This window comes from Hemibagrus wyckioides, linkage group LG11 (genome assembly GCF_019097595.1).
Source record: "Hemibagrus wyckioides isolate EC202008001 linkage group LG11, SWU_Hwy_1.0, whole genome shotgun sequence".
NCBI classification, from domain to species: domain Eukaryota; kingdom Metazoa; phylum Chordata; class Actinopteri; order Siluriformes; family Bagridae; genus Hemibagrus; species Hemibagrus wyckioides.
Window position 1 is genome coordinate 28,149,241 of NC_080720.1, and position 13,780 is coordinate 28,163,020.

At 40.2% G+C, this 13,780-nt stretch overlaps 1 protein-coding gene across 1 annotated transcript in view; it reads left to right on the plus strand.

Annotated features, from left to right (window-relative positions):
• The window catches only part of LOC131361611 (E3 ubiquitin-protein ligase SMURF2-like), a 61,495-nt gene extending 52,876 nt beyond the window's left edge, over positions 1-8,619 (plus strand). The window contains exons 13-20 of the mRNA XM_058402944.1: positions 114-217; positions 424-538; positions 632-810; positions 919-1,056; positions 1,307-1,427; positions 2,361-2,562; positions 3,542-3,617; positions 5,480-8,619. Coding sequence (XP_058258927.1) covers positions 114-217; positions 424-538; positions 632-810; positions 919-1,056; positions 1,307-1,427; positions 2,361-2,562; positions 3,542-3,617; positions 5,480-5,579 — 1,035 coding nt within the window. The 3' untranslated portion in view covers positions 5,580-8,619. The remainder of the gene's footprint in view (positions 1-113; positions 218-423; positions 539-631; positions 811-918; positions 1,057-1,306; positions 1,428-2,360; positions 2,563-3,541; positions 3,618-5,479) is intronic.
• Positions 8,620-13,780: the final 5,161 nt, after the last annotated feature.

A 13,780-nucleotide genomic window follows, 5' to 3' on the forward strand; every position in this document is an offset into this window, starting at 1 on the left:
AAACAAGTAAATGGTAGTAGCTAACTACCACACTAGCCCTCGATAAGAGAAAGTGTTACTGTAATACCAGTACATTATGTCATTTACACAGCTAGCTCTTAATGTGTGTGCAGGAGTCATATCGGCAGGTTATGAAGATGAGGCAGAAGGACTTGTGGAAGAGGCTGATGGTAAAGTTCAGAGGAGAGGAGGGGCTTGATTATGGGGGCGTGGCCAGGTACAGTACAAATATAAAGGCTTTCATTTATCCAGCTTTTTTTAAATTTATTTTTTTTATGCAACAGTAAAAATGAAAGCCACACGAAAGAGCATCAGTGATGGTTTCTCCTGTGAGGAATTTTCACACGCTCAGATTACATGCTTTGTATTAGCCCTATTGTGTTTATGTGAATAATTGGAGATTGCCATCTGATCTTCTGTTAGAGAATGGCTGTACTTGTTATCCCATGAAATGCTCAACCCTTACTATGGCCTGTTCCAATACTCACGGGACGACATTTACACGCTTCAGATCAACCCCGATTCTGCCGTCAACCCAGTAAGTTTCTGTCTCACACACATGCACAAAAACAGAAATGTAGCAAATTAATGAAACCCTGCCCTGTGTGTGTGTGTGTGTGTGTGTGTGTAGGAGCACCTGTCCTATTTCCACTTTGTGGGTCGGATCATGGGCATGGCGGTGTTTCATGGCCATTACATCGATGGAGGCTTCACTCTGCCCTTCTACAAACAGTTACTAGGCAAATCCATCACACTGGACGACATGGAGGCTGTCGACCCGGACCTGCACAACAGCCTGGTCTGGATCCTGTGAGTCAAATCAAAAGAAACACTATCAGCTTACCTAAGCTAAAACAACCGTGTAACTTTAATATCTTGTATATTAAATATGAAACATGTCCTGTGTGTGTTGAACAGGGAAAATGACATCACGGGTGTACTGGACCATACCTTCTGTGTGGAGCACAGCGCTTACGGACAGATCATCCAGCACGAGCTTAAACCCAACGGCAAGAACATCCCTGTCAATGAGGAGACCAAGAAAGAGTATGTCAGGTAAGCCAGAGCAACCCTAACAAATTTACTCAAGAGTGCATGTCACAGCACTCAGTTGTGTCCTCATGTCCCTTTTTCAGGGATGTTCTTCACAAATGTTGTTAAATAATATTTATCAAACATCAGTCTGAGATTCGACCGTTCCCAAAAAATGTTCACATAGAAGATGTACATAGATCTGCTCTGATCTTGTAGCAGGTCTATATTTGTGCTGTACTTGTACTCCAGTATACTTGTCTTGTGTCTGTAGGCTGTATGTGAACTGGCGCTTCCTACATGGGATCGAAGCTCAGTTTCTGGCTCTGCAGAAAGGTTTCAATGAGGTCATACCCCAGCACCTACTTAAGGCCTTTGATGAGAAGGAGCTGGAGGTGTGATGTACAATACACACTCAATCACACACACCCTCTCTCTCTCTCTCTCTCTCTCTATCTCTCTCTCTCTCTCTCTCTCTCTCTCTATCTCTCTCCCTCTCCTTCTCTTTCTCTCTGTCTCACACACACACACTCACACACACATACACGCACACTCTCTTTCTCGCTCTCTCTTTCTCTCTCTAACATCCACCCCCTTAACCCCCCCCCCACACACACTCTTTCTCTCTCTCTCTATCTCCCTCTCTCCCTCTCTCTCTCTCTCTCTCTCTCTCTCTCTCACACACACACACACATGCTCTCTCTCTCTCTCTCTCTCTCTCTCCCTCTCTCTCTCACACACACACACACACACAATGCTCTCTCTCTCTCAAACACACACACACACAATATTCGTCATTTCATTTGTACCACATCACTGTACCATATACAGATCTAATCATCGTTGTAATCACTGTATTCAGATTCTACATTTTTCTTTATATATATATATATATATATATATATATATATATATATATATATATATATATATATATATATATATATATGTATGTGTATTTATGTATTTATTTATTTATTTATTTATTTATTCTCCCATTGCAATATCCACCACACATGCCATCAGTTCTATTTTATTTTATCTTATTTATATCTTATTTTTACTCGTTTGCCATAGTGTTAATTGGCTCTATTATTTTTTTTTAGATCAAGGACAGTCATAAAAAGCATTTCAGCTACATGTCACTCTGTGTAGGATTTGTGTGTGTGACAAAATTTGAAATTTAACGAACACACACACACACACACACATTTACACACAAACACTTACTTTCTGGGGAGTAAGCGCTGAAAACTCCCAGGAAGTGTCAGGGGAATATCTGGTCATTTCAGTGTGTTGAGAGTCGCAATGTGTTTTCTGTCCTGTAGCTGATCGTGTGTGGCCTGGGGAAGATCGACATCCAGGACTGGAGGGCAAACACGCGCCTGAAGCACTGCACGGCTGACAGTAACGTGGTGAAGTGGTTCTGGAAAGCCGTGGAGTCGTTTGATGAGGAGCGCAGAGCCAGACTGCTGCAGTTTGTCACCGGCTCATCTAGAGTGCCTCTGCAAGGCTTCAAGGCCTTACAGGGTCAGAACATATACACACACACAGATTTTAAAGCAGAGAGGACGAATGCTAAAAGAGCAAATGTATTTAGAAAAGGAAAAAAAAAGCACAACAATGAAAAATTCCAACCCAAGAGTCTCAAAATAAGACACTAAAATGTCAGCCAAGTTCTCAGTGGAGAAAGAAAACACAGTGTATCGTAGATTTAATACAACAGTGAAAAAAACCTGCGAGCTAGAACACAGCCACAACTACAGGACCAAAATCCAATAAAAATACACAGAGCCAGCGCACAAAGTCACCAGAAGTTACCAGATGTTTGTCTTTCGGGTCCTGTAATAATCATATCATTTCAAAGATACCTTATGAAAACACTGATTTGAAGATAATCATGCCAGGGAGGTCAGTAGATTCTGCTCTGCTTACATTTTTCTGGCCCAGAAGTCGACTCCGCCTCCAGCTAAAACAGCACAACTCGGGCCCTTTTCTTTAAAAACACATACGTGTTTTTAACAGACGGGGTGGAGGGGAAGGCAGCTGCTTGTGTTTTCAGGGCAGCACAAATTACAAAGCGCTTCTTTAAACAAAGGCACTATGTCCATGTTCAGTATCATTCAACTAGCAATAACCTTTTAAAGCAGCAGCTGCCCAACATCTGTCTCACAAGGGGCTGGATTTCTTCCATAATTAAATGCTACCTCTTGAAGTAATGCATTCTCATTCAGAATATTCTGTATGGTCTGCTAATTCTATTTAGAATGATCAGCAATAGTAGTATTGATGGTTATGATGAGGATCATGTTAACCAAGCTGGTGTATTCAATAACTGCCACAATGTTCTAGCCACAATGTTATGCCCGAGTTAGCTACTAGTTACTAATCACACAGCTCCGTGTTACAGCAATAATCATTAAATCATATATTTATGATGATTTAATTGTTTATTTACTGCAGCCAGCTTCTGAAATACTCACGAAAAAAGAATGTTGTGTGTGTGCAGGTGCTGCAGGGCCCAGACAGTTCACCATCCAGCAAATCGATGCCAACACCAACAACCTGCCTAAAGCCCACACATGGTAAACACACACACACACACACTCTTCATTGGGTCTCATTAATGGATCTTGTAGAAAACCTGCGTGTAAGTAGTTGCATAAGCCGAAATGAACTAAACATTTCTGCCAGATTTACCCAAGTCTGGGAAATTTTCTTTGTAAACGAGTGTGTGTGTGTGTTAAAAGTTCCAGGTGCATGCATGGCACAGTGCAGAGGTAGAAGTGAACGTTACTGAATCTATACCGATAGAAAGATACACACTACCGCTCAAAAGTTTGGGATCACTTGCATATTTCAGCTATGGAGGACTCCATCAAGCCAATCCATCTTGTGGGAGATGCTCCAGGAAGCACTGGGAGAAATCTCATCAGATTATCTTTGACAATTAAAATTGACCGCTACAATGCACAGGCTGTAATTGCTGCAAAAGGTGTTTTTTTTTGTTTGTTTGTTTGTTTTTGATGAAGGCAAAGTTTGAAGAAAACATTCATCATTTCCAGTCAAAATCATTTCTAACTCAGCATGTCCTGTTCTTTTGCTATATTTTCTATTCAGACTAATTTCAGGTGTGTTTCCTTGGAAAACAGTAAACATTTTTGAGTGATCCCAAACTTTTGAGTGGTAGTGTAAATGAAGTGGAATGGGAAAGGGAATGAAGTGAGGGTTTCAAATAAAAACGGTTTGAAATAACCATATAGTACTCAGAAGGTTATGGACAACAAGCCGGGAAACTTATTTTGTTCAGAGCAACGTGTCTCTGCGACTGGATGCCGTCCCTGATGTGTTAAACACAAAATATGTATTAAATTTGCGAGGGTGATTGAAATACTTCAGCTTTTTATACCTGACTGCATAATCCATATATTAAAGAGCAGGAACTCATCACAGCTGATAAGAATTGAAACTGATCACCGTTCACATTCTGCATAACATCAACAGGATATTTTTTGCAGAGATTATGATTTTCATGAACAACAAATTGCTTATTTAAATGTTCGCATTTACGAATAAATCTGTTTGTATCCAGGATGTTAAACCAAGCCCATTGTTAGGACTGTAGCTTTACAACCATTTAACCTTCACTTCGGAAGCAAAAAGAAATCATTTTGTTCTTTTGCCGTCTGAAATCGTTTTTTGTTGTGATATGATGCAAACCTTAGTGGTTAGCACGTTCGCCTCACACCTCCAGTGTCTGGGGTTCGAGTCTCGCTCCCGCTCACTGTGTGTGTGGAGTTTGCATGCTCTCCCCGTGCTTGGTGGGTTTCCTCCGGGTGCTCCGGTTTCTTCCCACATTCCAGACCTGCTTCTAGGCTGATTGGAGTCTCTAAATTGCCTGTAGTGTTTGATTGTGTGAGTGAGTGTGTGTGTGTGTGTGTGCCTTGCGATGGGTTGGCACTCTGTCCAGGGTGTGTCCTGCCTTGATGCCCGATGACGCCTGAGATAGGCACAGGCTCCCCGTGACCCGAGGATAGATCGGATAAGTGGTACAGACAATGAAATGATGCAACCCACAGTCGATTGCTGTACTGTTGGGTTTCACAACACAGTGTTCTATTCCTCTTACACCACAGCAATTCCCCCAGCTGTTACACTTTTTAATGAAGTAAAAAAATTACATGATACTTTATTCACTTTTTAAAAGAAAATAGTTAGTATAGTTCGTGTAGCTTTTATAGTTATATTTAATGTTCGTCATGAAGACGGAGTTGTTAATAAAGGAGCAAGAATTGCAGCCAGTCAGATTGGAGAACTCAGCAGCACAGTGGAGGAGAATTATGCAAGCTGTACTGATTGGTTTTTGCTTAGGCTAACATTACAGATATTTAAACAGAAGTTGCTTATATACGTGTTCTTAATTTCCTGCCTGTTCTTGTGTCCGTAGTTTTAACCGCATCGACATTCCTCCCTACGAGAACTACGACAAACTGTATGACAAGCTGCTGACTGCCATCGAGGAGACCTGTGGCTTTGCGGTTGAATGAGGAAGCCCCCCTACCCTCCCCTACCCTCCCCACACTCAAAAACACAAACACAGACACACAATCAGCAACCGAGAAAGTCCAACGCTGGTTTTGGGGGTTAATCCCTTCATCTTCTCTCAGCTGCTATCACCAGATCTAGTAGAAGTTATGTTTGGTCCAGAAGTCATCTCTTTGCTTCAATGACTAAAAAGTGAAACTAGAAAAAAAGACAAATTTTTTGCCTCCTCTGTATAATATACAAAGTCTGTAATGCAGGCAGGGTAACGTTTTCACCTCAATCATGGATGTTTTTCGAGACCGCAGCATTCGCTGTTCGCTGAAATTGCCTTTTGATTGTAATGAGAGACTCGTCTCTAAAATAAGAGATATTAAACTCTGAGTGTTTACTATGAGAGCCATCACCCCAGCACCGTGGACAGCCATATTTATATTTCTGCAGTTCACACTTTAAAATTAGAAATCGAATCGAGTCCATGTGATATAATGTGATTAAATTGATCAATTCTGACTATAACAGTTAGTGTCAAAGGAGTGGATGAATAAAAGTGAAACACACTGCTGCTTGTAGTCCAGAAACCTATTTTAGTGACAGTGTAATTAGCTGAGTTCGCAGAGAAAATTGGATAGTTACGGATACAGAAAAGAATATTTGTTGCCTTCACAGACACACAGTACTAAACAGTACTATCTAGCGCTGATGTGTGTGTGTGTGTGGTTGTAACCAATAAACATTGGCATTGCAGAGTAGTTTAATAAAATAAAATAATAAAGGGAATAAAATTGACGTGTATTCATTTGGCTCAGAGGTTAAAGGTCATGCTCAGTTGGTCTCCAACTGCACTCCCAAGTATTTGACCTCAACCTTGAAGCCATTAAAACCTGATTAAATGACTCTCTGATTCGGACCACAGTAAACATACACAGAAAATACACTAGCTGATATGAAGAAGCAAGCTTGGGGCTGATTTCTTTCTTGCCCAGACTGTAGACACTTTAACCCTCCGCTGTATGCTCAGAGTCAATGTGTGTAGAAAAAAATAAACCAGCTAGCAAACGAATAACATCCCACATTTTTATTATATGAAGGGAAACGCTGATCCTGGATCACCCCAGAACACCAGAGCACTTTAGAAAGGAGGCGAGGAAGATAGCAGGTTAACATTAGAGGTGATTTTACTTGGTTCTAATCGTGTAGCTGATTTGTACAAGTATATATATCCACATCTTTTATAAAAAAAAAAAAAAAAAAAAAAAGGTTTTATATCTTGCTATTTCAGGACATAACCTCAGGTCATGTAGGATTGTTATTTTTGTTCACTTTTATGGGACTGGATTTTCCTTATGTTATTGAGGTTGGCCTCCAATCTGTGTGTTAACGAGATCTAACTGGTTGCCAGCATTGTTTGTTTTTGTTTTTTTTTGGTTGAAATACAGCAGTGAAAAACGACATCTCAGTGTTCCAAAGAACAGGTCATCTAATATCTTTCCTCTCTGTTCATTTAGGTCAGTCGTTAATTCGGTCAGCTGAGCCGTGTGTATCGAGTCTGACGTTTGCTTCAACAGTATTGGACTGCTTCTGCGAATCTAGTGTATGGTGCTGTGATCATAAAGCCATGTTACGTCTGTGCTCATCCTGGGACTCTTCAGGAATTAGAATCTCAGTATCCTGTATCACCTTAAAGAGAGTCTGCTCAACATTTCTTCCTCATGTCCTCTCAGGGAGTTTTTCCTTGGCATCATCTAAAATCTAGAACCGGATTACTGTAAAGCTGCTCTGTGACCATGTCTATTGTTTCTATACAAATAAAACGTAAGTGAATTAATGTAGCAAGAAAACAAAATAGGGATGTGAGGCAACAGGCCGAGATCTTCAAATATGATTTTTATAAAATAAGTCCGTGATTCATCCAGGTTGGTGGAATGATAAAAACCTCCACCTGAGCTTCATAATGCTACAAGTATTCAGCTTCATGGTCAAACATTTTTTGCACACCAACTCCGCTGGGCATGAAACAGATATCTGTTGGGCGAGTAGGATCGTTACTTCATCAATTGTAGCTCCAGTGCAATACTAGAGAAGCAAACCTCAGACAACACACATGACCTGGCTGCTTGACCACGTTTGTATTTGGGTTTGTGACGGACGGATATATTTCACTGAAGCTTTGCTTGAAGTTAACGCTTCATGTTTATAACATGCTTTTTAACATTTTTATAGGACTACGGATTTTTATGACATTGTCCTTATTTGCAGCATCCGTATCCCCTAAGGTTATATTAAGTCCATACATGTGCTAAAAACCTTATGTATATGCTCTTAAGGGTGCCTTATCAAGTATGAAGTACAGAAATATTTTATATATGCTGATGATGCTTTGAAGAGGTTTCATAATGCATATCATTTTTTTTTTTCCTCCAATCATTTTCAATAACCGACCATCTTCCATTTGTTCAGTATTGTTGCTGTATTTATAATTAACATGAACTCGAGCCGAGCGTTCCCGATCGGCGCTCTCACTCTCGATATCGGATGCCTTTCTAGCATGTTCCGCTTAATCTTCGTGTTTGGTGTGACGTTTGAAACAGTGTTTTGGATTCGAGAGTGTGTGTGCATGCTTCAGTATGTGTGTGTGTGTGTACAGTGTGTGTGTTTGTGTAAATAAGCTTGTTGAGTATTTCACTTTTTATTTCGTTTGTATTTATTGCTGCAGCTGTTCTGCGAGCTCATCTGTCTGTACATAAGAGGATGTGCAAGCGGGAGAGTGTTCCTGCTGAACGCCTCGAAACCCCGAGCAATAAACTCCAAGCTGTTTGCATCAGCAGTGTTTTGGTTTAACGGCACGGCTCATTGTGTTGCTTTTGTTAAACGTGTGTAAATGAGGTTGAGGTACTGTAGATGTATTCAAACCCTAACTCACTAGCAGTATTTACACCACACCTGAATTCTGAATTCTGAATTCTGATTGGTCTGAATTGTCTATAGGGCATTTTCACACAGAGCTTAACCCCAGGTTATTGTCATTCTCAACCCTCAGTTTTAACCCGGGAACGCCGGTCATTTAAAAGCGAGGGAATTGCACAACTTTTTACCCGAGGTTATGAAATACTTGGCAGCAATTTTGCAGCATTAGCCTTGCATTGTGGTGCTGTAATAAGTACAGTGTGAAACAATGCTGTTAGAATGTTATGGCTAGATGTTTAGCAACAGATAACCAAGCAACTGACCAGTGCCTCTGTGCCTTATGAGCATTAACAAGAGCTTTTGAGGGCCAAAAAAGAGGTGGGGGGGAAAAAAAAGTCACATGGTGACAGGAAATATGGCCAATGGGACAGAAGAAGTGACATTTTTTTTTATTTTTACATTTATGGTCAGGAAAATCAGAAATAACCGAGTATTTAAGAACTGGATGTAAAATATGTTTATATTTTATATTTAAAATATATAAAAAAAATTTATATAAATATAATATATATTACACAATGCATCCTAGGGGTACAAAAAGGCAGACCTGGTCTTTAAATAAATAAATAAATAAATAAAATCAATCCTGATTCTTAAAAGTCTCAAGCCTTTTTTTTCCTCAGTGATGTGAAAGCATGAGACAGGCTGTTATTTAAAGCGGCTGTGAGCTGCATTTATCCAATCATGGTTGTTGACGCCACAGATATGCAACTAGGAAGGTTAAGGCAGCTATTAGGAATGTACAGTGTGAAACATCAGATTATAAACCCTGGGGAAAGTTATGAGCAGTGTGAAACTGAAGATAACCCAAGGTGATGTTTACCCAGAATTCACTATTTATCGTGTGAATAAAACCCTTCTAACCGCAGTCCTGCCAGGAGAGCAGCAGTAAAGGTTTATAATAATGTGCCTGTTCGAATACATTAGTGTTTCTATATTAACAACTCCTTCTCAGTGAATAGTGATTGTTGATTTAGTGATCTTTTCTTCAAGGAGACTTATTTAGCATTTTTTGGAAGAAGGCTCCAGTGTCTGCACCTCTGTAACAGTCAGAGGGTTTCCAGTTTTCCAAAATGGGACCGGTTTCAGGACCGGGAGCTTTGTGGCTTGCCTATAATATGACAAGCTACATTTAGTTTTGTCTTATTAACTTTAAAAAAAAAGAAGAAGAGAGAAGCTGGTGAGAAAAGGACTGTTTTTAGCAGCAAGTAAGGGATAAATCATGATGTGTGTTATGGGAAATTCATTTGGGGTGGAAAAAGTATACAGAAACTCTGTGGCCAAACTCTGGGTCAAAACCCAACAGTAGAACAGAGCCAGAAAACCTGACTGACTGACTAACAGCCAAAAAGTAGGCAATAAGTCTAAGGCAGTCGTGTATTTAGAAGTAAATATTTATAACAGTAAAGATCGTTGGCTGATAGACTGAGTCTGGGGAGCATTCAGGAGAGAGAGATTAAGAACAGCGACAAGATGAAGAGAAGACCTGGTCGTCTAGTAATTGTGCTCCTTCTTCATTGCAAAAACAAACCAACCAATCAAATCGGTTAATTTCACGTTTAAGATCATCTCCTCAGGCTCCACTGATATTCCATTGCTGTGGCTTTCCAGAACTGGCACCAGTCCCCCACTTGAGAAATTAACACACAACCACCATTAAAAAAGCAGGTTAAATATTCTGATATAAACTCACACAGAAACAGAATGTAGCTGGTTATATAATGTCTAATAACTCTGTTTTGGACAGAATGCTAAGATTAGGGCATCACTAACTAAACTAAACTAAACTAAACTAGTTAACTAAATATCGTATAATTTCAAATTTTAACTCACCGCATCACACATTGTCGTAATTCCCTCAGAAGGGTATATTTTCCAAAGGGACGAACACCGGCGATCTTTTCGGCTTGATTAGTGGGCGGGGCCAGCAGCTGTTCAAAAACCAATAAGCACAGTCGGAGACATTTATTTGAATTTGATTGGATGTTTTTCTTTTGTTTGTTTTTCCATTATTATGGCGTCAATTTCACGCCATAAGTACTGTGGTTGTAAAATTTTAATATAATATGTGCAAATCACAGAATTTAAAAAAATAACATAAAACATAAAAATGCTAAAGGAATAGAACACAAAATATTCAGAATTTTTATTTTCCGTGCTTACTTTACTCGGATGCTTGTTCTTTCTGCTATTTTTTTGCTTGTAATTTTATTTTCTCGTTATTCATGCTTCAGTTTTCTTCGCTCTCTTTTCCAAGCTGCTGGTTTACAATTCCAAAAATTACAAATACAGTTTTATGTAGATTATTAGGGGGCGGGATAAAAGTCTTCATTGGTCCACTGGTTCTCAACTCACAGCTCTTCTCTAGCCAATCAGTACAGTGACATCACTAACCGGCAGAGAGGTGCATCAGTGATGTGACTTTATTGATTAGACTGTTGAGAAGCAGTGGACCAATGGAGACGAATAGAAGACCTAAGGGGTTTTCACACTGCACTTAACCCCGGGTTATCGTTCTTCTAATCGCCGCTTTTAACCCAGGGTAAAGAAACGTTTCACACCTGTAATTTGAAAGCGGTGTTAGTACCGGGTTTTTTACCCGGGGTTATGAAACCCTGTTCTGTAGCAGGGTTAGCGCCACATTTGCTGTGTTAACCCTGCATTGCGATGCTAAGTTTGTTCGGTGTGAAACAGAGCGGCGCTTGCTTGTTGCTGCCGGACGCTTGGCAACAGACAGCCAATCAGAAATTGAGCAGCGAGGCTTACGTCACGCCAGTAACAGGAAACGCGTGTCGTGTAACCAGCAGCCGGCGAGAGAAAAGTAAGAAAACGTCAAAAGACAGAAAGTGTCTGAACTGGAGTGATGAGGAGATGGTATTATTCTTATAGCATTTTTTTTAATAACTGGCAAGACGCGGGAAAAGACGCCTGCTGTTCGTCCAATCAGTGACAGTGACACCCGCAAATATGCAAATGAGAAGGTTAACCCGGGGTTTAGGAATTTACAGTGTGAAACGCCATGCATTTCACACCTAGGCCTTCACTGATGTCCTTCCTGAATTAATCCACCTCTATACCATCATTATGACGCCACAGTAATAGATACTAATCAACTGTTAAATAGCAAAGTAAAAAAGAAATTAGACTACAGTATTTTACACCTCACAAGGAATAGTCCATTTTATTACAGTCCGCCTTGAAAATGCATTTGTAAGGACGTCTGCGACCAAATCGATTTCTTCTCCTCTGTCAGCCATTGTGAGTTAAAATATATATTTTATTTAGTTTGTTCGGTTCGCTGCCTCTGACTACTCCAATTATCCAATCAAAAGACGGGAAATTGCTGACGTAATCGTATGCCTGCTAGATGGCCCCAGTAACGCCAACTAGAAATCTGATTGGTTAATGTAACACTTATTTTAAACCACGGGCGCCTGCACTATTGATTCTGAAGGCCTTAAGGCAGATTTCTTTCAGCCTGGCAACACATGATGTCAGCCACTGGCTGAAATATGATTGGATAAATACTCTTATCATAAATATACACTACTGGAAGCAGCGCAACCGAGAGAAAAGCTATGAAAATGTAAAGAATAGACTATTGGGAATAATTTAATACACATTCATGGAAAAATATATTAAATAATATTAAAATGCAAGTCAGTGATTCAGATCACTGCTGTTTAGGCCAGCAGAGAAGGCCTTGCTGGCCCTGACGGCCCACCACTGGTGAGATATCAGTTAACGAATACCCAGGATTAACAGTTAACCCCAGGTATAGTATGAGCAGTGTGACACGTGATTACAGAATCAGTTTATCCCAGGTTTAGGATGAACCAAGGTTAACAATTTAAGTGCGAAAAGCCCTTTAGACAAGTATTAAACTGAAACACAAGACACCTTCCGTAAAAAGAAAAAAAGAATGAAACACATGGGAGGCGTGCTGTTAAAGGAAAATAGACAGAGTGGTGATAAGTGCAGGAGCTTCTGCTTGGCCATTTCTCAGAACTAGCAGTTAATTGGCAGTGCATCTAGGGCCAACTTAGAGACACTGCCTATTTACTTATTAAGAGAAATGAAAGGGGGCAAAAAAAATGAAAATATCTGAATCTGTACAAAATAAATCATATGCAAATCTAAAAATCTTGGGACCACAAAGATACTGCATCATTCGGGAAAGACTTAAAAATAAACTCCTAGCTTGGGGGAGTAAAAAAAAGCCAGGCTGAAGTGTGCAGGTGATCACCAGGATGCAGACCTAGCCTAATGAGCCGTTGGCCTTAATTATCAATGCTAGTTATAGAGTAAACGCGAGGATTTCACTTGTAGAACAAAATTGTGACCGGAGAGAATGGTGGATGCAGCCTTCATGAGCCAGAGAGTTGAAACTATCACCAATCCTTCACTTAAATCCCCAAGAACATTTCTGGTTTGAACTGCAAAAGCATGACCATGAAAGGACCCATAAACCTGACCACTCGGAACAGCAGTCCTGCCAGGAGGAAAAAGAACAAAAAAAATTCAAGCAAAAAATGTAAAAGTCATGCCGCCATACACTGACAAATAGAATATAAACTTTCCATCTACTGAAAATCTTACATATTAAATGAAATTCATTTGTAATGACCCGTTATTGGAAATAAAGCAGATACACGGAGTAGTGAGAGATGTTACGTGTATGTTAACCCGTGTCCTCAACTGTGTGTGTCCAATTTTAATGTTGATTTAATGTTTTAAGTTATTTTAATGGTGTCTATAAAAATTTGCATGTACTACCCGCTATAACATACACCGATCAGGCATAACATTATGACCAGTGAGAGGTGCCGTGAATAACACTGATTATCTCCTCATCATGGTACCGGTTAGTGGGTGGGATATATTGGGCAGCAAGTGAACATTTTTTCCTCAAAGTTGATGTTTTAGAAGTAAGTATAAGGATTTGAGCGAGTTTGATGAAGGGCCAAATTGTGATGGCTAGACGACTGGATCAGAACATCTCCAAAAACTGCAGCTCTTGTGGGGTGCAGTGGTCAGTATCTATAAAAGTGGACTAAGGAAGGAACAGTGGTGAACCGGTGACAGGGTCATGGACGGCCAAGGCTCATCGATGCACGTGAAGAGCGAAGGCTGACCCATGTGATCCGATCCAACAGACGAGCTACTGTTGCTCAAATTGCTGAAGGAGTTAAAGCTGGTTCTGATAGAAAGGTGTCAGAATACACAGTGCATGACGGGC